General features: G+C 45.3%; 1 protein-coding gene across 6 annotated transcripts in view; it reads left to right on the top strand.

Moving 5' to 3' along the window:
* Positions 1 to 24,758, top strand: part of Rps6kc1 (ribosomal protein S6 kinase C1) — a 140,536-nt gene that overhangs the window by 87,763 nt on the left and 28,015 nt on the right. For all 6 annotated transcript variants that reach the window (XM_029476266.1, XM_021159114.2, XM_029476274.1 and 3 more), the window contains 2 exons: positions 18,025 to 18,072; positions 19,128 to 19,260. In XM_029476266.1, coding sequence (XP_029332126.1) covers positions 18,025 to 18,072; positions 19,128 to 19,260 — 181 coding nt within the window. The remainder of the gene's footprint in view (positions 1 to 18,024; positions 18,073 to 19,127; positions 19,261 to 24,758) is intronic.

Here is a 24,758-nt window from a genome sequence, read left to right as displayed (position 1 = left end):
TGACTTAGTGTTCAGTGTGTACTGCTTACATACAGTTCTCTGACTCAGTCAATTGACCATTGGATGATCAAAAGCTGAGAGTGTTCTGATGATGGTCCCTGTTACCTGGCTTGTTTCAGGGTCACAGCCCCCTCAGCAGCTCTGAGCCATTGCCAAATCCCTGCCCTTGCTCTCGTGCTGACGCTGCATAATCCTCCTCAGGGACGGCTGAGTGAGGAGCAAGCAGGACTCTTTGGAATGCGCTGCAACCTCCTGTGGGATAAAAAACAAATTCAAAACAAAACAAAAGTTAGAGACAACACTGGAGATCAAAAGGCAGGATCACCTCCATTCACTGATCCTCTGCGAAGAAGCCTGAAGCCAGGGCTTTGCACAGTCTTCAAACTGTCACTGTTATGAGACCAGGTGCCTCATCGTCCAATCTCACCTGGGGTCAGTTAGCTAGACTTTGGGATTGCTATGATGTCAACAAAATGCTGGACTTTATACTTTGTAGCTAAGTATGACTGGGAAGTTTGGACAGTTGTTCAGGTTGACAGACTTGGAGAAATGGATATTTATTTTCTTGACATCTAAATAATGTCCTTATGATAATACATAGGAAGACTTTTTATTGGGAACTCAGATTCATCAATATTTGTATATTATGCATTGGATTATATTGGGCTAATTACAAAGAGTTCCTGCTTGTACTTCATCTAGCCTACACGGTCAAAATCCTGTTGGTGTCTTAGATGACATCACATTATAGTCTGCTGCCCAGGGTTCTGTGGAAAGCCACTTGTCTTATGAGAAGGAGGAGACCTCAGTTGAGAGAGAAGTGTAATCAGCTCTGAAGGGAGGATTAAATGGCCATTGTAAACGTGGTTCAGTGAGTAATTACAAGCACACAAGATTCAAACGAAGAAACGATCAGGGCAGAAGACAGGACAGGTCAGAGAGCAGCAATAGAATGCTTGTGCTTGCTGAGCGTCGCAGTGCCCTTCTTCAGCTCCCACACCACAAGTGGATGGAAATCCAAAAGCAGGGAGAGAAGGGGGGCCTGGGAACATGAGCAGGCTGAGTCCGTGACTGAGCTGTCTTAACATGTAACATCTAGACATAAGCCCTAAAGTCAGGAGTTGTGTGAGCCCAGAATAGGGCACACTACCAACATCTACTGGACGGCCCCTCAACCAGCTTCTAAAAACCAGTGCTTGGAAAGCAAGTAAAAGCAGGAGGGAGAAACATCAAATGACCTTAGAAACCCTAGAGGTCAAAGGACCCAGCATGACATAAGTGCTAAAGGACTGGACTTCTGTATCCTGAGAAAATTTTTTTCAGGAATGGCGGGAGAAGCCATGTGTGGTGGCCACACCTTTAATCTCAGTGCACATCTCTGAGGCTGAGTTCAGCCTAGTCTAGTCCAGACTGCTAGCGGCACCCTGCTCATTAAAGAAGCATAGAAAGCATGAGGGGAAATGTGGGCATCATCAGATGAAAGGCAGACAAGGCTGTGCCTTGCAGACTTGCCATAACCAGTGCGTTTTCCAAGCAGAAGTGCAATATGAGGTCCCGGCATGGAGAGGAGTCTCCAAGCTGCAGTACCTATTTCCTAACGCTCATTATGACTGGAGTCAGAGTTGCAAGATTCTCTGATAGAGTTTTATGCGCTTTGGTTGTGAGTCCCGACGTTTAATGGCTAAACTGTCTCTCCAGCCCTGACACAGTTTTAAATATATGTAGAAAAAAACCATTAAAGACAATTTATAAATAAGGGAGGGTATAGAAAGAGTATAAAGAGAGGAACAGTTCACACAACTTGACAGAGAGATGACTCTGTGGTTGCTAGTGTGTATATTACATGTGTATATATTCTATAATAACTGGAGATGCCACTCAAAGCTCTGTAGATAAACTGAAGTAAAGATGTACACATATTTACTTATTTGTTATTTATATATGTGGGTGCAGACTCGTGCTGTGTAACCTGAGTGGCCTTGAAATATGACTCTCACACCTTGCCCTCTTAAGTACTGAGGTTACAGATGTGTGCCACCACATCCAGCCTAATGTAGGATTCTAAAAATATTCAATTAATCCATAATAAAGTAGAAGCAGTAAACAGAAACCAACAAAATCCCAGGACAAGTTTTAAAACCTCATACAAATGTAAGCTCAGACACATTATCAATTACACTAAATATAAATAATCTAATTATATTGGTTAAAGAAAACATGATCTGAGTGCATTAAAAATATGACTTAACTCTGTGATGTATACAAGAGATTCATTTCAGATACAGTGATAGAAAGAGTTTTAGGGTGAGAGTATGGGAAAGGCACATGTCCACGCTGGTCAGAAGACAGCAAGACTGGCTCCACTGGCAGATGAGGAGTCTTCAGATGAAAGGGCTGTGGAGATGTACAGCATTGTACAGCGATGAAGGACCATGTGGTAGGAGAGAACTGACTGCTGCAGGTTATTTTCTGAACTCTAGAAAGCTGCTGTGGGACACCCACCCCATAAATACATACATGTCAGTCATTGGATATGCATGTAAAGTCTATGTACACGCACAGTACTGCCCACTATGCAATGATGTCCTGAGACTGTTGCTGTAGTGCATTTGGCAGCTCTAGTCAGAGAGTACACGAGACTCTCTTGCTGTGTACTGAGACTGTACCAACGGTGCAGGAGTAGAGCATGTTGCTTTCCTGTGTCCCCCAGACTGTGTTTACTGCAGCATCTGCAACGGTGACTCTCACAGGCTGCAGCAGAGTACTTACTTACCAGGGGCATGCTGGCTCCTGATGGGTTAGCTCAGCTTTGGTATGCTGTGCCTGCCTCCAGTGTCGATGAACCCTTATTTTCTGTGTCACTGGTTTCACTCATCCGTGGGAGTGACCTCAGAAGAGTAACATACGTAGATAAAACACAATGTAAGGCACAGAGGAAAGCAGACCAAGTAGATGAACTCCGGCATGGTGCAGTAACTTGTAACTGTTGATGTGATGGTTTCAGGAGTGGCAGAGTGGCCCCTGTGTACTCTGTTTGGAGTATTTTCTTGATTAGAGATGCATGGGAAGCAGTTGGGAGGGCTTTGTAGGAGTGCTTGCCTGGGTTCAGAGAGAAGCAGGCTCAGGAATCCATGCCTCCACTGTGGGAGCCGAGAAAAGGAAGAAAAGAAACATGATCATCAGAACAGAAATCAATGGAATTGAAAATAGGTAGACCAGTAGGAAAATGAACCACACTAACGGGCAGTTCTCTGAACATCAGTGAGCTTGCTAAGCCTGAGGAGAGGATAATTATGGAAGAAAGATCTTTATATCAGAAACCAGACCTATGCCACTCCATCTTGTGCAGTGAACAGTTTGGATGTGATGAGTTTAATCACCGTACAGTTTGTTACCGCATCCCTAGAAGACAAAGCCTGTTAAACCCACAGGGAAGGAACAGGCCATCTGGGTAAATGCCTCTCTACCCACCACGGAAACTGAGTGAGTACACAAACCACCCACAAAGCAGCACTAGGCCCAGGTGAAGTGGAATTCCGTCTAACATTTACAGAAGACCCGAAGCCAGTGCTCTGTAATGTCTTCCAAGTATAGAATAGGAAAGCAGTGCTATAGAGATTGGGAAGGAAGCTTCCCGTGTTGGCCTGTGGGTGACATGACTGTGTAATCTGAAAGGACTGACACTCTTATGACCAATAGACAGTTACATCGGGGTTGCATGACGTAAAACTAGCACACTGTACTTAGCTACCTTCCTATGTGATCCATTAGAATCTGAAATTAAAAATAGTATCAAGTGGCCGAGGAAATAACTCAGTGGTAGAAGGCTTCTAGAGTTGACCCCTAAGCATCAGTCAGCTGTGGTGGTGCACAGCTGTGATTCTAAAACTCAAGATTCTAACACTGAGGCAGGAGGATTCTGTGTTTTAAGATAGCCAGGTTACATAATAAATTTCTGTTTGACCCTGCCCTCCCCCAGATCTCCAAACATACTTTCCATTAGTGCCCCAAACTAAATACGGATGTATAAATTTAAGAAAGTATACACAGCATCTGGGTAAGGAAGACTGTAACCCCGATGAGATAAAACAGAACTGAAGAGGAGAGGGGCATGGCGTGGATAAGAAGGCACACTGTTGTGGATTCAGTACAGTCTGATTTCAAAGCTCACCAGGTAAATCTCTGTACATCAACAATCTGACTTCAGAATTTATATGAAGGGGCAAAGACCCCGGATGGGCAGCGTAATAGTGAAGGGGAAGGGTGGAAGTCGGAGCGCTGACACTTCTTGAGTTCAAGTCTCATAAAGGGTAGCAGTCAAGATGGTTATATGCTGGACTTGATTAGCACTTTATAACTGTGAAAGATCCTATGATAGGGGTGAGCAGACAAGCCCAATAGACTGGAGAAAATACTTTAAAGATAACTGATTGAAGACTGTTATCCAGAGCATACCAAGACTCCTAAAACTCACTGGCAACACAGGGGCATACCTCAGTGTATGCAGCGGCCTGTGGTGAAAGTGGTGAGTCCGGGTATGTTGTGCTGTGGGGAAGGCTGCTCTCTTTAGTAAAGTCATGTGTTTGGGCCCATGACATGTTTGGAAACTACAGTTTTGTCAAATTGTTCTAAATTTAGAGTATCTAAAATTAAAAAGAAAAAACCATTTTATTGGAATAAGATGTGTCTTTAACGATGTCTTCATCCCAAACTGTAATGCCACAGTTACTGTTAAAATATTAAGAGATGCAGGAGAAGCATGTGGCTCCACAGCAGCTAGCTGCTAGGTTCCTGCAGATCCAGGGTGTGGCTTTGATTGTTAAGGGGCAGCCTCTATTGTTTAGATTTGAACTCAGAAGGTCATAGATGCATTTTGTGTTGAGACAGAGCATGAGTTTGAATCCAGATGCATCTCTTTCTAAAACTGCATCTTCTCATTGTTAGACCTGGGCTGTTCAAGTTTCCTATCAACCTGTTCTGTTTCATCCTCACTAAAATGTTACGGAAGCAATTGAGCCTAATGGCATGCCAGTATGTGAGTGACACAGTTTTAAAGCTTCAGAAGTAGAAAATTCCCATAGTGACTAAAGGGACTTAGTTATCACAAACTCAGTAGCTAAAGCAGGGTCTCATTTATCCTTAATACCTGCTACATATGAGAATTTTGTAGACTCCCAATGCCTAAAACTATGCAAGACAAAACTATTGTGATTGTATGTATTGATTAACAATTAGAAATTTGAAATGTATGTGGTTACTATTTTTAATATATGAACCTTAGACTTTTTATACAATCCAGTAGGACAATGTTACTCTCAGTCCTGTTTTCAGACTACGCAGCACATGCTGTAACTATCTCCGTACTGTTTGACCCTCAGAGATATTGCTGTCTGCCTCGGCCTGTGATGGATGCGGCAGCAGGAGACCATCTCCTAATGCTATGATGTTTTTTCTTTTTTCTTTTGTATTTTCCCAGAGTTGGAGGGAGTAGGTTAAAAAGTGCACCTGTGTGTCTTGCCTTCTCCCAACTCATATCAGTGTGTCCCTGTCAGTTATCTGGGGGTGCTGCTGTCTTCTGGCTTGTATTAGCCCCCATTAGTGACCCGAGGGAGCCACTTGCCTCTCCTCTCCTCTCCTTCAACAGCAGCACTTGCTATTTGCCTATCCCTTTAGGCACCAGGAATCACACCCAGCCCAATTTTCCTTGATCCCTGTATGAGATTGAAAAATATGGGCGATGGAATTGTGTCTACTCTGAAGTCTGTACCTAGTCTCTCTCCCTATCTTAAAATGTGCTGTTGTGCATGTTTGGTCTGGTTCTCCTCCACCGTTCATACTGATTCTGCAGTCACTTATGATGATGCTTTGGAAAAATGCAGCCCTACAACCTCCAACGTGTGTGTAACCTTCACACACATCTTAGCTGACAGTGCAGGCCTCCTGGCTGAGCCTCCCCAGCCTGTCTTGGCTTGGCCCTGCTCTCCTCTCTTCTGCTCATGGCTTCTTCCCCTGCAGAGCCATTGCCACCTCAGTGTTGTGTGGTTCTGGCCCTGCTGTCTTGTAGGTCTGAAGACCAGAGTGTGCAGGGCAGCGTGTGCCTCCCAGGGCTTTCCTTCATCTGCCCCAGCCCCTCCTCACTGTTCATTTCTGCCTTTCTTTAAAGCTCTCCTGCTTTTCTCTGGGGTTTGTCTACATTTCTTTTGCTTGTGCTCTTTTGTGCCTCAATTTATACTGTAGCACTAGTCTACCCTATTTACCACTTTTATTTATGTATCTTTTTTTCTTTTACATTTTGAAACAGTAGCCTCAGCTGCCCAGGAACTCACTATGTAGAGCAGGCAGGCCTGCCTTGAACTCAGACATACATCTATTTCTGTCTCCCCAGTGCTGGGATTAAAGTCATACACCGCATACTTGGCAGGTTTTGCTGGCCTGGAACTCAATTATGTAGTCCCAGGTTGGCCTGGAACTCAAGGCCGTCTTTCCTTGGCCTCTTAAGTGTGGGGTTGTAGGCAGGAGCCACTATGCCCAGCTCTGTATAGCAGATTTTGATGTTATCTGTGCCTTTTTCCAACAAGCCTTAGATTCCTCAAATGGCCAAGCATACTCGTTGAATAATTTTGGAGGCAACAAGAAGAGACAGTAACCATGCTAAATGACTTCAAATGCTCTGAAGGCTGTGTACACCTGCAGCATCCGTCAGCCGCACATACCCCACACCCCCACCACTGTCACAGCTCCCACAGAGCACACCTGTGGATTTCTGGCAGGTGCTTGGTTGATCTGACAATGAGTGTTGTGCCTTTGTGTTTTATAAGGGCTTAGACTGTTGGAAAGTCATGGGCATACCGTATTCTCAGGCTATGCTTCTTGGATTACATCACAATGCTACATTTTAAGCAGCACCAAACTTTGGCTTCATCTGCTATATATAAAAGTATAAACTGATTAAAATAGTAGGTTTTACAACTGTCTTGCTTTTGAGGCCCTTTCTCTTAGAAAGGCAATCGGGCTTCCCAGGCAGCTAGCTGATTTGGGCATGCACCGACAAGCAGGGACTTGCTGCCATGTCTGTTATCCTTGTGTGTGAGGGTCTGACTGGCCCACACGTGCCGTTCTTACCAGTGGATGGTAGACGGCTGTGTGGGTAGACTGCTGTTTTTTGGAGCTCACTCTAGCTTCTAGGCATTATACCTAATCAGGCGTATCTGTGCAGGGTACAGGCAGGGAAAGCATGTACAGCAACCTAAAAAATATTGTATTTTCTAAGCAGATGCAATCAGGGCTCTGAAGTGAGATACAATAGTAGAATGTAGTTTTAGCAGAATTAATTTTCACTTGAACTTAACAAAGTCAAGCCACCATCTCAAGGAAACTTCAGATTCAAACCTGAGAAACGGGATAAATAATAATTCATGAGGGATTTGAATGGCCTGACCTGAACTTGGGCCCATGGACCCAGGGCTTCTGTGTTTACCATCTATTTAGCAGTGTCTTTATGGCCTTGGGCAGGTTCTTCACAAAACCAGAAAACACAATCAAATCCAGGAGACAAAGAAAGGTGTTGAGATCTGAGAAGAGCCTCTGAGTGGCTGTTTCCCTCACTCTTTAGCTGTCCTTTGTCAAACCCAGTTCTCGGTCCTTTGTACTCTGTCTCGGCTGGGCTGTCTTTATATCCAGTTTCCTTAGGACACCAGTGTCCTGTGGAAGCAGGTGTCAGGAAGTAGTAGATGCAGAGGCCTAGGATCTGAAGAGTCCCACGAAAGCTGTTTCTGCGATGGGAGTATTATTCACTGAGGCTCACCCCATGATAGAGGCGCCATTGCGGAACAGCCATTGACGTCTGGTGTTTGGGAGCGGAGAGATTTTAAATGGTTGTTTGTGGTTGGAATAGTTACTTCCTGGGTAATTTACTGGAGAATAACCTACATTTTTTGTCTTGTTTTAGGGTGTGAGGCACTGGGGATTTGGACAAATGACTTGTAAACAAAGAAAAAATATAAAAAGACCAGTTTTAGAATATTTTTAGGTTAACAGCAAAATTGAGAGACAAGTAGAGAGATTTCTCTCATTGCATGGTCATACTCACGATAGCGTTCACTGGGATCAACCTGACAGAAGCCACATCCTCACTTTGGCCTGAGAGCATAAATTAATTGAAAGGCCATACCTTCAGCATGCATGCAGCCTCCTGTGCTGGGACAGAAGCTGAGGTGGTCATTTGCAAAACTGATGGTGGACTCTGGCTCATGGATTCAGAGCTTTCCCCCATGTGCTCTTGGCGTTGCTCTTTGGCCTCTGGAGATGTGAATGGCCTGTGGTGCCCCTCGCACAGACAGAAGCCAGGACTAGAATCTTCAAGTTATGCTTTATTTAAAGAGTTGGCCACCTGAGAAGACAGTAGCAGGTTAGCATCCTAGAGGTCTGACTGTATCTCATCTTTAGCCACATGATTATAGGGCTTGTGCCTCTGATAAGGGTCATTTCATAGTCTATAGCTGAAGAATACATTTGTACTTCATACTGTAGGAAGGATGCACACACACACTCACATGCACACATACATGCATGTGCATGCACACAGATCTGTCCTAAGTTGATTGCTCTAGATGCATCCAGAGAACTAACTCAGGGGATCTGAGACCTGGTGACCTTGGTATTTGTCCCCACTGCACCCATGCCACAGGGAGGAGCTGAGAAGGAGAAAAGTCCAGCACAGTGAATCTCAGAGGTAAGATGGACGGCCAGTCAGGACAGACTGACTGCCTTTGTCTCTCCTCCTTAGCTAAGGGGCCAGCATCCACTTCAAAGGCATACCCACAATGCCCTTGCATTCTTCCCTGGGTTCCTAGACTAAAAGTTCCACTATCTCCTGTCAGCACTTTGAGCTGCTTCTAACACATGGGCCTTTTGGGAAGTGTTCAAAGACCAAACTATCGCATACATTTTTTAACGACTTACCTCCTGCGTCTCGGCCTGCCACAGCACCCTGGCTCCAGTCGGTTGTCGGTGGCTAGCTGATCAGACCATGTTCCAAACAGGCAGACACTGTGCTGTAACCGTCAGAGCCGCTCTGTCCTGCTGTTTTGTTCTGTCATGTATGCTACCTCATGGCATTCTTGGAACCCAGTCCTGCTCTGAGGGCTTCTTAGAATACAGATCTGTGCTAATGTAGTGGATTTTTAAATAAAAACAAAGCTAAAAAACGGTTTCTTGTATTTTTTAAAAATATGTGTGTGTGTGAGTCTGTGTGGGTCTCTGTGGGTTTGTATGTGTGAACACAGGGCCTGCAGAACCTAGGAAGGATGTGGGACCTCCTAGAGCTGGTGTTCCAGGTGGGTGTGTAGGTGCTAGGAACTCAGTCCTGGCCTTCTGAAGAGTAGCAAGTACTAGGCCATCTCTGTAACCTCTAAAACATATAATTTTATCATCTCTTCATTCATGTTAAGACTCACTTTTGCTGTTGTCTACAGTGTTCGTCTTTGTACAGATATGATGACTTGTGGCCACCACTGTGCTGTCTGTCTGTCCTTCAGGCTGTCCTCATTGCCCTCAGGGTCTGTGCCTCCGGACACCCCTCTACCCTCCACCCTTTGCTCTGCACTGTGGCAGCCCCTCTCATTTTGCACAGTGTTGTCTTTTCCAGAGGTCACTGCTGGACTTCCCATGTGCAGCCATTTGCTGGCTGTCCTTTACTTTGTGACACACGTGGGACTTTCCTCAACTCATGGCCTGTGCTTGCTTATCCTCTTGGCCTCTGAATGACGTCTTGGTGTTTCTGGTGCTCACAAAGAAAGCTGCTCTCACTTTCTTGGGCATTTTCTGTTTGGGCATATTTTCAGTTCCTTTGGCAGACAGCAGGAGCCCCATTGCTGAATCATGGATAGAGAAGGAAGACTTAGGTTTGTGAGAAACTGCCCAGCTGTCTTCCAAAGGAGCTGTGGCCCTTTGTGTTCCTTCCAGCTGTACAGGAAAGTCACGTGCTCCATGCCCTCCCCAGCCTTTGCATGTTCAGCAGGCGCTTTTCCACCCAGCTCCATCCCAGAGAGAATTTTTAATTGGCATACAATGATTGTACATAGCTATGGGATCCGGTGTAGTATTTCAGTGCATGTGTGCCGAGTGCAGCCTGCGGGGTGGTTGCTATATCCCACCTGAAATGTTTAGTTCATGTTGCTGAGAACATCCAAAGATCTTTAAAAGCTATTCTGAACTGTACAACTATTTGTGGTGAGGCCTACCTACCCCCATGTCCAGCCTCCAGCCCTGCTCTGCAGGTCATTTGCTTTTAGCACCTGCTGGGAGAATACATAGTATTTGTCTTTCTGTGTCGGCTGGCTTCATGGTGGCAGGCCCCAGCTCCACTCCTGTCTGGCCCACTCTAAAGTCAAGTTTTCTGGTTCTTATTGCTGAGTTTGAAGAGTCTATGTGTTTGGGTGGCAGGCTGTGGCTTGTGCTCACTCTGTCTTTGGCAGAACAGATGCTTTTTAATTTCTATGACATCCACTTATCAATCTTTTTTTTTTTTTATGACTTTGTGTGCTGGCTGGCTTTATGTCAACTTGACACACACTACAGTCACTGGAGAGGAGGAACCTCAGCTGAAGCAGTGCCTACCACAGCTCTTAGCAAGCCTGCAGGGCGCGTGTTCTCTGGCCTCCCTGGGCACTGCACATGCATGTATACATACAGGCAAAACACACGTGCACAGCAAATAAGTACGAATCTAGAAGAAGAGATTGAAATTAACACAAACCCAGTCGCCATTTGACGTTTTGAGACTCTATTTAGAAGATGGTTTTGGTATCATTCTGTTTGTTTGTTTGTTTGTTTATGTATCTATTTATTGCTTTTGGTAATTTTTTCTAAAAATCTTAAAAATATAAAAATTTTCTGTTTTTTTTTCTAAGTATGGTTAAGAGATGAATTTCTGTTAAGAGGAATGCATTTTGGAGATTCAGTGTTACAGGTGAGCTAACTCCACAGTGATGTATGTTCTATACAGCATCTGGGTGTGGCTGTCACCTTAAGGAGCGCTCTCTCTCTCTCTCTCTCTCTTTCCTTCCTCCCTCCCCCCTTTTTTTGAGTCTAGATTGGCCTTGAATTTGCAATCTGCCTGCCTTAGCTTCCTAAGTGTTTGCAAATATATTTTCCAAGCACAAAGATAACTTTCTTCCAATGTTGCAACATTATGATTGTTAGCATTTCTTGGAAGATAAATTACTCGGAAACATTTGCTTTATTTTTAGCCATTTATTCCAATTAAACTTGTAAACTCTCTAAAGAAATCATGGTGATGATTGAGCATTTAAGTACTCAGTGGCATGAACTAGTTTGTGGGGCGGGCGTGTGTGCCCAGAATAGCATTGTTTCGGCACCTGCCCCAGGCCTGGAGGGACACTTTGAGTCATCACAGTCAGCCTTTTAATTGGTATTTTGTGGATTTTGTTTAACTTGTCTCAGAGTGTATTTTCCTTGGGAAATGTTTGGACTTTAAGTGCCCAGGAGAGAAGCCCTTTCTAGCATGCACTGTGTGTGACTGTGTAAACTATATGCCTTTATTGTCATTATTCATAGGCTGAACAAACAACTTAAATCTTACGTTGGAGCTTACTCAGAATAGGCTTATTTTAAATAAGGCTGATTTCCAGCCTTCTATTCTGAGGAAAACCTACCACCTAGGACTCAGACTCATTGGCTGTACTGCGTCTTCTGCCCTTGGTTCAGCTGTCGGGAAGGCAGTGACCTTGGGTGCTTTTCTGTGTATGGCTGCTTACTCCCAGGGTTCAGTGTTTTCTGGTAGCTTGCCCGTTGCCTGCCTCTGGCTTCATCACCGCCCTTATGCTGACTTAGGCAGTATTTCTCCAGTCTCTTATCTCTGGGCTTTGATGCATATGTTCTGAAGGTGGCCACCGTGACTTTGGGTAGCAGCAGATGGTAAACCTTCAGGCCGCCACCAGCTATACCGATGCTAAGTTGGGGGGGTTCACGTTTGATGAAGAATCAGAAGTGCATATGAAAGCTTTCACTGCCCAAATACCTTCTAATTAAAAAATTAGCATACGAAAACCTTTGCAGCTGCCTGGGCATTTGAAGAAAATGAAAATTAGTTGTTTTCTTAGAAATGCAGTTATTTATTTATCATATTTATCAGTGCAGTTTCTCATTGCTGTGCCTCCTAACAGTTCTTCCTCTGTTGTCCCAGTTTGATTTTGGCAGGAGTCGAGGCAGCAGCCAGGTGATTAGGGCTCAAATAGGGGCCTTTAGAAGCCACAGAAGCGTGTACACTCTAAATTAAGGCACTTTGAACTTGAATAGATAGATAGATAGATAGATAGATAGATAGATAGATAGATAGATAGAGGGGGGAACGCTAATGTCACATGGTTCTGGTAGATTTGATCTGCTGTTTGCTACCTTGGAAGATATTAGATATTTCTAGATTAAATTTATGCTTGAAGATCTCAGCCTGTCCCAGGATTACCAGTCTTTGTGTGATGGAACAGGTGCCATTTCACCCCAGGTCACAGGCAGGGCTCTGCGGGTTGCCTGATCCTCCCAAAGTGGTTCATTAAACTGGAAGTTCCAGCATAGAGAAGATTTGGTTCCATCCCAGGAAACTTAACAATATTGTGCATAAGTCCTAGAAGCCGGATGCACTTGCTACCCAAGTGGCTTCTCGAGGGTAGGGGGCGAGACTGTCTTGGCTGGAGCTGAGTATCCAGGTGACATGACTTTTCAAACTTCATTTCTGAGCAGAGAACTTCTGGGAGACCAAAGGTGGGCTGGCTTCTGGTCTTTCAGGAGGGGCGTCTTTATGGTGTGTTTTAGCCACTGCTCCTGCTGCTGTAGCTTTGGGCTGCTCATTTCCTGGTTTCTGTTTTTTTGGACAGAGTGCCAGTAACATCAACATTGTGATACTTGTGTGAGAGACTTGGTGTCTGAGTGGCCCTACCCTTTTTTTTTTTTTTTTTTTTTTTTAAATTCTGGTAGGTGAAGTTTTGTAAGTGACGGCTTGTGAGCGTGGGCATGGGCAAAACTCAAATGTGAGGAGGACATGCTTGAGTTTTGTGGACAGGGCATGGACCTGGATGCATCTGGGGTCACAGACTTGGGGCCACAGCGTGAACCACAGACATCGGAACCCTGTCCCTGATCTGTGCAGATGCCAGAAGCCATGTGGAAGCCTGTAATTCCTGCTTCCAAGGTCCAGAGGGAACCCTTGAAAAGGGCTGAGGGATGCTGGGTGTCTCCTTTCACAGCAGATGACGTCCAGCAGGGGTCCAGGAGCAGAGGGACTCAGCTCATCATACTGGGGGCAAACCACTGGGAGTTTGACCACACCAGTGACTAAGAAGATAACACAAAGTAGACTCTGTTTTCCTTGCTGGATGTGGGTCACAAGGGTGTGGGTCACAAGGGTATGGGGAGGGCTGAGAAGCGAGTGTGATGGGGTGGACACTGGGAAGTCCCCAAAGAGTCAATAGAAGTATTGTGTCGAGGCGGGGGAGGGGGGTGTGAAGCTCAGTGGGTTTAGATAGAATCTGGAGAGCCTGTGTTCACTGACACATCACTGGGGTAGTGGAGGTTTGGGGCTGCCCGTTTGGTGCACACAGACGCACATGTCTGCAGAATGGCGATGTTTTAATGCTCCCATAAGAAATCACTTAAATATTTGTCAAGTCCGGTGTGGCCTATTTTGAGAAGAGAATGTAGCATGAGGTACCATCTTTTTCTCCCCCAACTATGAGGTAAATGGTTGGTAAGTTTTCTCTCCCTTGTGTATCGCTCTCTCCTCCTTTCTGAGTGTGCGTGGTCATGGTTCTGGTGGGGCTGAAGCACAGATGAGTTTGGTCAATAACTTAAGTTGCTCTCCCCCGACCCCCTCAAACAATGCTCTGCCACTGTGGGCAGAGATGGAGCAGCCCTTTCTGTCAGGCAGTACGCTAATATGTACGTGTGAAAAATGAAAGAGAGAAATATGTTAATTGTGTTCTTTCAATAAGATATGCTGTCCGAGGTAATTATTTCATGACAGTGTTAGTAATAGTACTTGTTTTATCATGAAATAAAAGATGGTTTTAGGAGCCTTTTATTGAGAAGACAATTGTATCAAATTAGTACAAATTAGATTTTTGTCTTTATAAAGGTGAGCAAACCCATGAGCAGTTTTTAAATTGTGTTTGAGTCTACAAATGAACAAATTCAGTTTGAGGGTTAAAGACGCTGTTATTTTGTCCTTTATGCTGACAGCTTCATTACAGATTGGCCTACTATTGGCATTAAAAACATGTCTGGCTCCTTATGATCTGTGTGCACGCGACTATGATATTGATGCTATACCACTGTTCATTAAGGACTCACTTCAACGAGGCTGCAGTGTATAAATGTGGAGAGATACAGATGTTAAATGCAGTCGTTTTTCTTGGTGTACAGCCTATGGCTAATAATTTCCAAGTGGCTAAAGCTCTTGTTAGCAGGAGTGCTGGCGTGTTAAGAACAGCGCTATAAATAACTTTAAGAATGAAACTTGAAGGTGCTTCTTTTAAAGACTATTGTTAACTAAACATTATTGCCAAACAGATGGGGAGCAGTCGCCAGCCTGATGTTTTTAGGTCTAATTATATTATCACCAGCCCTGTACGGCTCAGTTGAAGAGGTGTACCCAGAGGCCAATTTATAATCATTTAGGCAACACCTGTTTGGGAGAAATTGACAGTCAAAGGGCACATTTAAAAAAAAAAATCACATATGTTCTTGTGTTTATTACCTCAATGTGAACGTTGTCGAGTGGCAAGCAAAGTTGGTGAGAGAAGAAAGCCCAAATATACCCGTGCTTTCCACCAGGTTTGTCCGTCCTCACTGGCCCTTTTATGTAATCTGCTTCATGCTTCATGGCTGAGTGAGACCAGCAAGGAGAGGACCCCCCCCCCCCGCCCCTTCCCAATTCCTGCAGGAGTATTCTATTCTGACAGGCAGGAGGCTTCTGGTAAGAAAAAGTTGTCGGGCCTCACCTTTCACCCCAGAGATGGTTTTCATTTTCTTTGCAAATACAACTGGCCCTCTGGGGAGTCACATAAAGAGTTGTACATTGATGCAAAACCTGACGAGGTGCTAGGAGCACAGATGCCTCCACAGAGCCCACCACTGTCCATCGCCTTATGTGTGGAGGAGACCATTGAAGGACTGTGAGTGCATTTCCAGGGCCATCTTGTGAAGAACGTGTCAGGAGCCCTGCCTGCCGGCAGTGAAGGAGGGGATAGGTCTCTCTGTGTGCAAGCACCCAAAGCCCATGTCTTCCTTGCACCTATGGTCATCCATCCTTCCTTAGTCTTTTTTTCTGCTGTTCTTCAGCCCTGAGTTACGTGGAGCAGCCTGGCTTCTGTCACTTCCTTATTCCTTCTGCAGGGTTTCCTTGTCAGTCCTTCAGGGGGTTCCTGTTGAATGGGCAGATGGCTGCTCCACCTTGTGCTCCGTCTCACATCTGAATCGTTCTTTCCTTGTAATGCCCCTCTTCTGGTTGCTTCCGTACCCACTGCAGTGTGCCAGATGTGTAACTAACATACTGTTTGCACGTGTGCAGGGCAGTTTAGCGATGAAAGATGTTGCGCTGGAGCTAGCTGGCTGGGTATACATGTCACCCTTCTTTGCTTGGTAGCTTTTAAAGCAGGGTCAGCTAACATTTCACAGTTGCTTGCTCACCCTTGAACTTGGTTGATAAGAGATGTGCACTAGCTTGGGATGTTGAGAGTGCCCCATGATCGCAGTCTGAACCCCAGTACTGTGGTCGTGTGACTTTGTGGGGAGTGCTTAGATATAAACCCTCAGTCCTGACTTCGTTTCCAAACTCCATTGACACCTTGCTGCCTATCTTCTGTGTTCTTACTGAACCTGCTAGCTGTGTCCTTAAAACACAAACACCATTTCTACCCTACTGTCATCAGAGCCGATCACAGCGGAGTTAGCTGTCTGAAGACCCTAGTCAGAGGCCTTGCTGTGGTGTGTGGAGGACCTGCCACTATGCACACTCACACTGCTAACAGGCTGCCCTGCTTGCACAGTTGGAGGAATGAGCTGTCCCCTTGCTGGTGGTTAGGTTAGCTCAGGGCTGTTCTTTGCTTCTAAATGTTGCTTGCTCCTCTCAAGCTCTCTCTGAGCTTCAGTTGTACCCCTTTGGTTCTTGCCTATGTGGGTGGGTCTACATCCTAGCCAGCTCCTTCTCATACTGGGAAGACCCTTTACCATGTCACTCTGAAATTCATGTGATTCAACATTACCTACTTGGACAACCCAGGTGATCTGGAAGGTCCATTTCCATCATTTCTGTCAAGTCCTTTCTACTACAGCAGAGTCTGCTCAGAGATTCTTGAGTGGGGTGTGAGCATGTCTGGGGACCATGACACTGTCTGTGACATTCCCATAAGGATTTTGACATCTGGTTGGGAGATGACAAATGAGCAAATGAAACCAAACTGAAGAGTTTGAGATGCTGTAATAGAAGTCAGTACCATATAAATGTGAGGACAAAGGAAGAGGCATCAGTATTAATAAGAGAGACAGAGAGATTGACATTTGAGCTAAATATGGAGAGATGAACAGTTGTTTGAGTAAGTGGCTGGGGGAATATTCCGTAGAGAAGCTGCAATAATAGTGACAGCAGTCATGACCCTGGACGGACTCTGTAAGATCATCTCAGAGCCGAGGTCCTACATGGTGGCTGCCCTGGTCATCTTTCATCATAGCATCACACCCAGGGCCTCATGTCAGCCATGAGTGGAACAAGAGCGGTAGCTAAGGCGGTAGCCAATGCTGATTACCCACATCGGACATGGTAAATGCTTAAAATGAGGAGGGAGAAGAAGCAGGAGGTGGTTAGGAAGGCCCAGGGGGTGCAGTTCCTTTGTTGAGTTGGATGCTGGCTTTGTAGTTGGAGAACTGAGAGACTTGGAGCTTGGGTTTGGGATCTCTGCAGGACATTTGTGAGGTGTTTGTGTGAATAACATTGTATTACCACACAGGCTGGTTTAAATAGTGCAGGTGAGACACTCGAGAGGCTGTCAGAGAGGATGTCAGCAAGCCTCTGTAATGCCAAAAGAAAGGTAGTGGCAGACACTCACTGGTCTTTGTGGCCTATCTCTGCCATAGTATTTAGCAAAAATAAGCCGCAGGTGTGGTAAGATTTATCCTTGTTTCCTTCTCCCAGGCTGTCAGGGGTGGCCATTCAAGGGGGGGGGGCTGTGTGCAAAATGAAGGTCTTGTCCTGATTGTCTTGTTCTTACAGAGACATGGAACAGTGATACATCTGAACACACTTAGAAAAGAAGCCTTGCCTGGTCTTTTTGACCGCAGAGCTGTGCAGTGTGCGGGGGAAGCTGGGGGGTCTGTCACAACGCCTTGGCTGTCATCTGGGCAGAGCTAGTCTCTGGTTGGGGTGGGGCATCAGGGCTGGACAGATCTTAACTATGGAGTCAGTAGGATTTGCTCTGGTCCAGAGTAGAGAAGGAGTACCCATGGGATGCCTGAGATGGCGCTCGAGTCTCAGTTATGGAGATCCTGTTAGAGTGGGCTGCTGAAAGATCACAGAAGGTTGACACTTTATCAATTTTAATACAATTACTTCCTCTTCACCATGTGAGAAAATTCTTTGACTGTGCACTCCATCCACTGCCACCTTGTTTTGGGGTTTTCCCACTTTCAAGGCTGGCCTTGTTTGCACCAGCCGTCTGCCACCAACTTCCAGTTGCAACAGCTGCATGTGTACCATGCTCGCCATGTGCCGCACTTTTAAGAAACATATTTTAAAAATAAATCTAGGAAGCACAGTGATGTTTCTGTGCTATAGCAGTTTTAGAAAAGGAAATTGTAATAAAATTTTTGGGACAGGTAAGGTTTTTTTAAAAAGTCTTTTCAGAAATTATAATTTTGGGAAGAATCACAGCCAGGACCTGATTCTTTGTCTCTCAAATTCAAGAGCTGATGCTTCATTATATATTGCTAAATTTATTAATTGTATCTCTTACTTAGGTTTTACTTGTAATGGACACAAGGACAGAACAGACATTCATTTTAAAAGTAAGTAGAATTTGTAAGTTTAGTGAATTTAAAAATTGACTTTCAAAAATAAACATACTTTTGAAAGAAAACTATTTTTACATGGCACTTGAGTGGTTATGTTTTTAGTGGTCAGTATTTCTGTTGTTTGCAGTTGACAAATATGGTGTCGCTTCCGTTTAGAAAGTTTTTAGTTTAGAGAATGTGTGATCTGAATGCATGGACCGCAGGCTTTGCTCCAGATGTGCTGTTCCGGTTCATGGGGGTCCATGGGCTTCAGGTGAGCTGATTATACCTCCTAAAAGCTGACTTCTGCAGACGCTCTTAGCAGAGAGCTGTGTCCCGGCCTGGTCTTTAGTGCAGATGCAGTACATAATTAAGTGGACAGTTGTAGTTTTGATACTGTTGTTGGGGTGGTTTGCAATAGTATGTCTTCTAAATGTATCCTGATCAAACATCCCATAGTGTCCAAAACGGCGGCTCGCCCTAAGCATCCATTTTCTCCTGCTGATCAGGCATGACAGGAGGTCACACTGACGTGGGTGAAGATGGCCACTCTTTATGAACAGTCCACGCCCCACACCCAGTGGTGTTTACCTAGCATCTTAAAACCTGCGTGTAACACCAGAATGCACAAATCTTGTGCTTTTGGTGATTTGTCGTTAGTGTTTTGGAAAAGAATTTAAAAGTTGCTGCTTCATGCAGGATACCCCTGGTGTCTGGAGAATGTGACTCGAACTGGCTGCTGCCTTAAAGACATACACAAGGAAAATCAAACTTAGAGGTCACAGAGAAATAACCGTGTGTCATCCTGATGACTTAGTTTGAGAGCATCGCTAATAAAAACACTGACCCACGTAATTGATTTTAATGGCAGCTTTGTGGCATCTTCTGTTGTCTGGATTCACGCCAGATGCCATCAGCGGAGCCTCTGGGGACCGAGGGGCACAGAGCAGCAGATGAGTGGTTTCTCGAGCCCCGAGTAACTCGGATAGATTAGTTTGGTTGATAAACACTGAGCACAGCAGGCTCCAAAGGCAACCACGGGTACAGCTGACCTTTTTGTTCTCTGTCAGGGTCTGAGGAGAAGCAGCGAGTGCAGCAGGAGCAGACAGACCATCATCCCCCGCTGCGTGCCCAACATGGTGCGTCTGCACACGTACATCGTCTCGGAGGAATCCGTGTTCCTCGTGCTGCAGCGCGCCGAAGGTGGGTTGGCCCTGAGGAGTGTCGCCTGTGCCGAGTTGCTTTGCCTGTCATTTCATGAGCATGGACTCTGTCTCCTGACTCCTGCTCAGCCTCCTTGCTCTGAGTTTTGAGGGAACAGGACAACCCAGGTGATGGGCCAGCATCACTCACTGACCTGTGAGACAATCCTCATGCGTGCAGTTTGCTAGGAGATTTACTGACAGAATGAGAGCTTCAGTGCGCGCCGAGAGAGCGAGGCTTTATTTAGAGATTTAATTCTGTTCCCTTGTCTGCACTAAAAAGCTACACTTACGTTAGATGACTAAAAAAAGCATCCCCTGCAGAATTAATTAATTGCTTCCTTCAGAGGGAATGCAAGGGTGTTTGCTTAACATTTGACATTGCCTCGTTTCTGATCTGAGTCTCATGAACACAGCATCTCACTGGCATCAGCGTGGGTACAAAGCCGAGGCCTGGGCTCCGCCTTCAGCTGCATTGGAGCACAGGTGGCAGAAGGCACTCATTCGATGAGTCGTGTTGCCTGATAGCACCTGAATTTAAATACATATCCTTTTATTTAGGTGACTACCGAATCTGAAAATAAATTCACATAACATGTATTGCCTTTTGGTGTTAAAACAGGTATTCTTAAAATAATGAAGAAAATATAAATTATTTTCTACTCTTACCTGTAGAAAGCGTCCTTCCTTACTGTATATTGAAAATGAAATACTCTATGAAAATACTCTATTTTTATAATAGACATAACATTTGAATTTAATACCTTTTTCTCAGGAAAAAGAGACACTGCCTTTTGGAATGATGTCTCTTATGATAACTAATGCAAGGTTTTTGGTGGGGGCAGTAAGGTACTAATGTTGTTATGGTGGAGCCTGCACAAGATAACGAGGTGGAGGGAAGACCCCACATGCAGTGTTTAATAGGGGATTCAGAGGGGCTCCACGGCTCACAGGTAGTAAGAGAGTTAATTGCGTGTGTGAATTGGATAACTAATTCACCTTTGTTCAGACATTATAGACAGCTTTTATCTGAGGATACCAGTGCATTACAGACATTATTGAATTAGAGGTCATGTCATCTGATAGCGAAATACAGCCACCTCTGGTGTGGAACAAAATAACTTGCGTAGTAATAATCCATAATAATTTAGAACAAGGTCAGTAGGATGAATGTAATTATGGTCAATATTCTATTACCCGGTGTGGATTATTCATGTTGGAGATTATCTGTGGCAGAGCTTCAACCCTCGCTTACCTCCGCTGTGTGTAGCTTGCCTTCTTCCTCTTCTCGGCCCTCCACGTCACACTTGTCTTTCCTCTGCCATCTTCCCTTCTGCCTCTCAGGACTGAGACTGTAGCTGGTGCTGGTTTAATGTGGTGTGCCGTGTCACAGTGCTCCGAGGGCCCGGACAGATGGAAACACAATCACAGACTGTCATGGACTCGTGAATGTCTCTCCTTCCAAATGTCTGTGGCTAAATTTTCTAGAAGTCTTTGTGATGTTAAGAAAGTTATGGCAAGGAGGAGCCTCGGCTCATTTGCTCTTAGCAGTTGATTGAGTGTGTGCCACACACTGAGCTGGGTTTCCCGTGAACAAAGCAGGACAAGAACCTGCCCCCTTCCACACCTCCACACTTACTGCCCCCTTCCACACTTCCACACTCACTGCTGCTGTGGAGCTGGACAAGGAAAAGCAAAAAGCAATCAAGTACTGCACACGTGTGGGGCCTTTGCTCTGATGCCTGGCTGACACGGGTGACCTCCCTCCCGAGTGACAGCGAGGGGACTGCCTCACGTCATGTGCTCCAGGAGCCCTCTCTGAAATGGTGACATTTAGGAAGAGTTGAGTCACAAAACCCTACCATTTGCATGTAAGGTCCAAGGACAGGGCAGTGTGACAACACGGTATTTGATGACCGAGAAAGGAGATGGTGGCTGTGGTGTGGCCGTGAGGACAGTCATTTTTGTTGTGGAGAAGCATGCAGCATCGTGGCAGGGTAAGAGCTGATTCATACCTCACAAGCTCACTCACTGGCCAGGTATGGTGATATGAGGCACTCATCCCAGAGTGGGAGAGGGCCACTTCTGATGGCAGCCTGGGTCACATGAGATCTGATTTCTAACAGAGTCAGAAGGGTCCCTCCTTGTTGTATGGAGGTGGTGCTGCAGTTGAGAACATGAATGCCTTCCTCAAGGGTGAGACCCAGAGTTCCAGTAGCCATTTGCTGGCAGCACTCTCAAAGTCTCCATTCCCTAGCAGCACCACAGAGGGAGCCACACTCATAGCCTGTGGGAGGGTGGCACACTTAGGTCTCCAGACCTCAGTGTCGGTGCTGCTGGTAGGTAGGGTGTTTGTTAGCATCTGAATGTCTGTGCCTACACTCAATTTTTGTTGTTTGAGCCTGAACACATTTTGAAAGTAGAACTGACTGACAGGAATTTGCCTTGCCATACTCCAGGGTGTTTGGCTAGAAATGTTAAAAATGGGGCTTCCATTTAGCAAGTTGTGCGAAAAATAGAGTTGGAAAAAAATGGCTTCAGTTTTGGACACATGAATTAGAGATAGTATGCATGAATGTAGAGTTCATGTGTGTGCACGTGCATGTGCATGCTTGTGGAGGTCAGATGTCGGCTGTACATGTTGTTCCTTAGATGCTCTTCCTGTTGTGTTGAGGCATGGTTTTTTACTTGGCTTGGGGTCTGCCAAGGAGGCTGGTCTGGCGAGCTGGCAAGGTCCAGGGATCCTCTGAGCTCTGGGGTTCTAAGGATCCACCACACCCAGTTTTCTCATGGGGCCTGGTGATTGCCCGGCAAGCACTTTTGTGAATGGGCCATTTCCCCAGCTCAGAGATGTTTGTTACTGCCCAGATGGAAGTAGGCAGCAGACATAGCTTTAGTGGCACAGTCCGAGTTAGCATGCGTACAGTCCTGTGTCCACAAACGAAGCTTAGAAGACAGGTATCAGATAGTCATTGCTCTTTTAACCATTTCCTTAGCTCTATTTGAGGGAGCAAATGGGAAATAGTCTTCAGTCAAGGCCGTGAGTATTGATGTTAAGAGACTAGAGGCTATAGAATGTTCTTCAGCCTGGCCATGAGTGGAATGTTCACTGTGTGGCATGTTCTCAGTTCTCAGTCAGGGAACAGGGAATGATGAGGTTAGAAGCCCTCAGCTGTGAGAGCAGAGTGAGGCAGATGGGGGTGGGAGGGCAAAGCGGGGCAGAGCGGGGCATGGAGAGCTTCCTGCCAGTCTCTTCCAGTAGTTGGGTTTTAAGACTATTAGCACACCAACTCCAGCTCTGTGGAGTGATGTGACCATTCCTATTCCAGCCAGTGTTTCATTCTGGCTGTAAAAACTGAGGCTTCTTTTTTTTTTTTTTTTTTTCTTGTGGAGATGATATCCTTCTGTGACCAGGCTGTCTTTGAACCTGTAATCCCCCTGCCTCAGCCTCCATAGTGCAGAGATAACAGGTCTGTGCCACCCTGCCTATTACTTCTGTTCCTGTGTTTTAATGCAAACGGATCTAATATGCTGCCTCTGACCTGCATGCCATCGTAGCAGTGCACATTAGACACCTTCTGAGCTTAGTTAGAGCTGTGTTATAAAAGGTCACATTGAGTCCCGGGTCTCAAGAAGCAGAGTCAGGCAGATACCTGTGAGTTTAAGGCCAGCCTGGTTGACATAGTGAGTACCAGGCCAGCCAGGGCTAGGTAGCTTACCTAATGAGACCTTCCCCTCCCCTCCCCTTCCCTCCCCTCTCCTCCTATTCCTTTCCTTCTTTTTGGAAGAAAATGTTCTCTGGGTGTAGTACTTAGAAAGTTAAGGCAGAAAGATTATAGCGAGTTCAAAGCCAGCCTGGAGAATAGATTGAGGATGAGGCAGTGTGAGCTGTCTCACCATTGCTAGATCTGTGGCCTTGGGCTGTTCCTTAGCCTTTCTGTGCCCCAGTACACCAAATAAAGACTCGGTGACTGTGCACTCAGTAGGACTGAAGGAGGATGAGACAGCTACATGTGTATAGCACATAGCGGCAGGCATGTGCTGAGAACTGCGTGTTTCTAAGGGTGGCAGGCACCTTAAGCACTGCATGTCTGCAGATGCTGTTCTGCCTTTGACTTGAGGACCTGTGGAGTGGTACTGCTCATTTCCCATGATGCATCTCTTCCGCTATTACTGCGTATATGAACTGTTCCTATTACTTGCATGTATGTATCTTTGTGTATTTTTTTATTTTGTTTTGAAGAATTATTTGTAGGGCAGATATCTTTAAGTGGGAATTTCTAGGTCAAAGGTGATTTTTTACTTTGCTATAATAATCTGTGTTAAATCCAATTTCTAAGTTTGCTCAAGCAAATCCACTCATTTATTATATAATCTTGTAGAAAACCAATAAATTAAAATAAAAGACAGAGAGGTTTAGTTAAATGTTATGAATTACTATTTTATAGCTTAAGATGGCATAAAAACTGGAATTTCCTGAGCTTCAAAGGGGCCTAGAAAATACCAGTTATATGCTTGATATAATATAATACCAGTTATATAATACCAGTTATGTGCTTGATATGTTAGCATGATCAATATTTTAAGTATTTTCTATTTCTGCTTGAGATTTAATGAACAACAGTTGTTTAGGCTAATGTCGTCATAATGCTGTCAATGTTTGTGTAAGTCTGTTTGTCGGGGTTGATTTTGCTTCTGAAGAAAGCAAAACACTTTGGAGGAATTTGCAGTGTTGGAGGAATATTGTGCTCTGGTTTGGGGACTCACGGTTTATCAGCGGAGGTGAGGACATACTCGGCCCCTGGCCCTGATCCACACTGAATGCTAAGGCAGAACTGGCCTCAGGAGTGAAGCTGGAGGACCTCAGGCAGCCTCTTTCCCTCTGAGAAGCCCGGCTCCTGTAATTCATGTTAGGGGGTTATGTGAGCCCAGAAGGTTCCATAAAGAAAACACCAACAGTCATATTGAAAATTGTTATGGTGAAAACAGTGGGAATTCAACTGGATGCCACCATGATTAATAAAATGGCCAATTACTAATGTCTGGTACAGGTAGCTTGCTGAAGGGGCTGCATTGCCTGTTGTGTGTGGAGGGGATTCTGGAGAGCAATTTAGCAGCTTGCACAGGAGCCTAGAATCATTCATGTTCCCTAGCCAGCTGCCAGTGCATGCTGGGGATCCCAGGACCCGCCCAGCAGCTAGAGGCAGGAGGATGGAGGTTCTGCTAACAAAGGAGTGTTCGCCTGTAACACCTACTGTGTGGCCGGCTGTGCTACACAATCATTTAAATTCATTTTCTCATGGAAATGTTATGTATATGATGCTAATTGTGAGTTAAAGTTGGAGCAATAGCTGAGTTACATCCTGATCACAGTGTCAGGCAGGGAGGGGGGAGGGAGAGAGGAAGAAAGATGGAGAGACAGTCTCTCTCTCTCTCTCTCTCTCTCTCTCTCTCTCTCTCTCTCTCTCTCTCTCTCCCTAGTGTGGGCTTATGAAACCT

Source organism: Mus caroli, chromosome 1 (genome assembly GCF_900094665.2).
Source record: "Mus caroli chromosome 1, CAROLI_EIJ_v1.1, whole genome shotgun sequence".
NCBI classification, from domain to species: Eukaryota; Metazoa; Chordata; class Mammalia; order Rodentia; family Muridae; genus Mus; species Mus caroli.
Note: the sequence above shows the minus strand (reverse complement) of the source record. Positions and strands in the feature narration are given on the sequence as shown.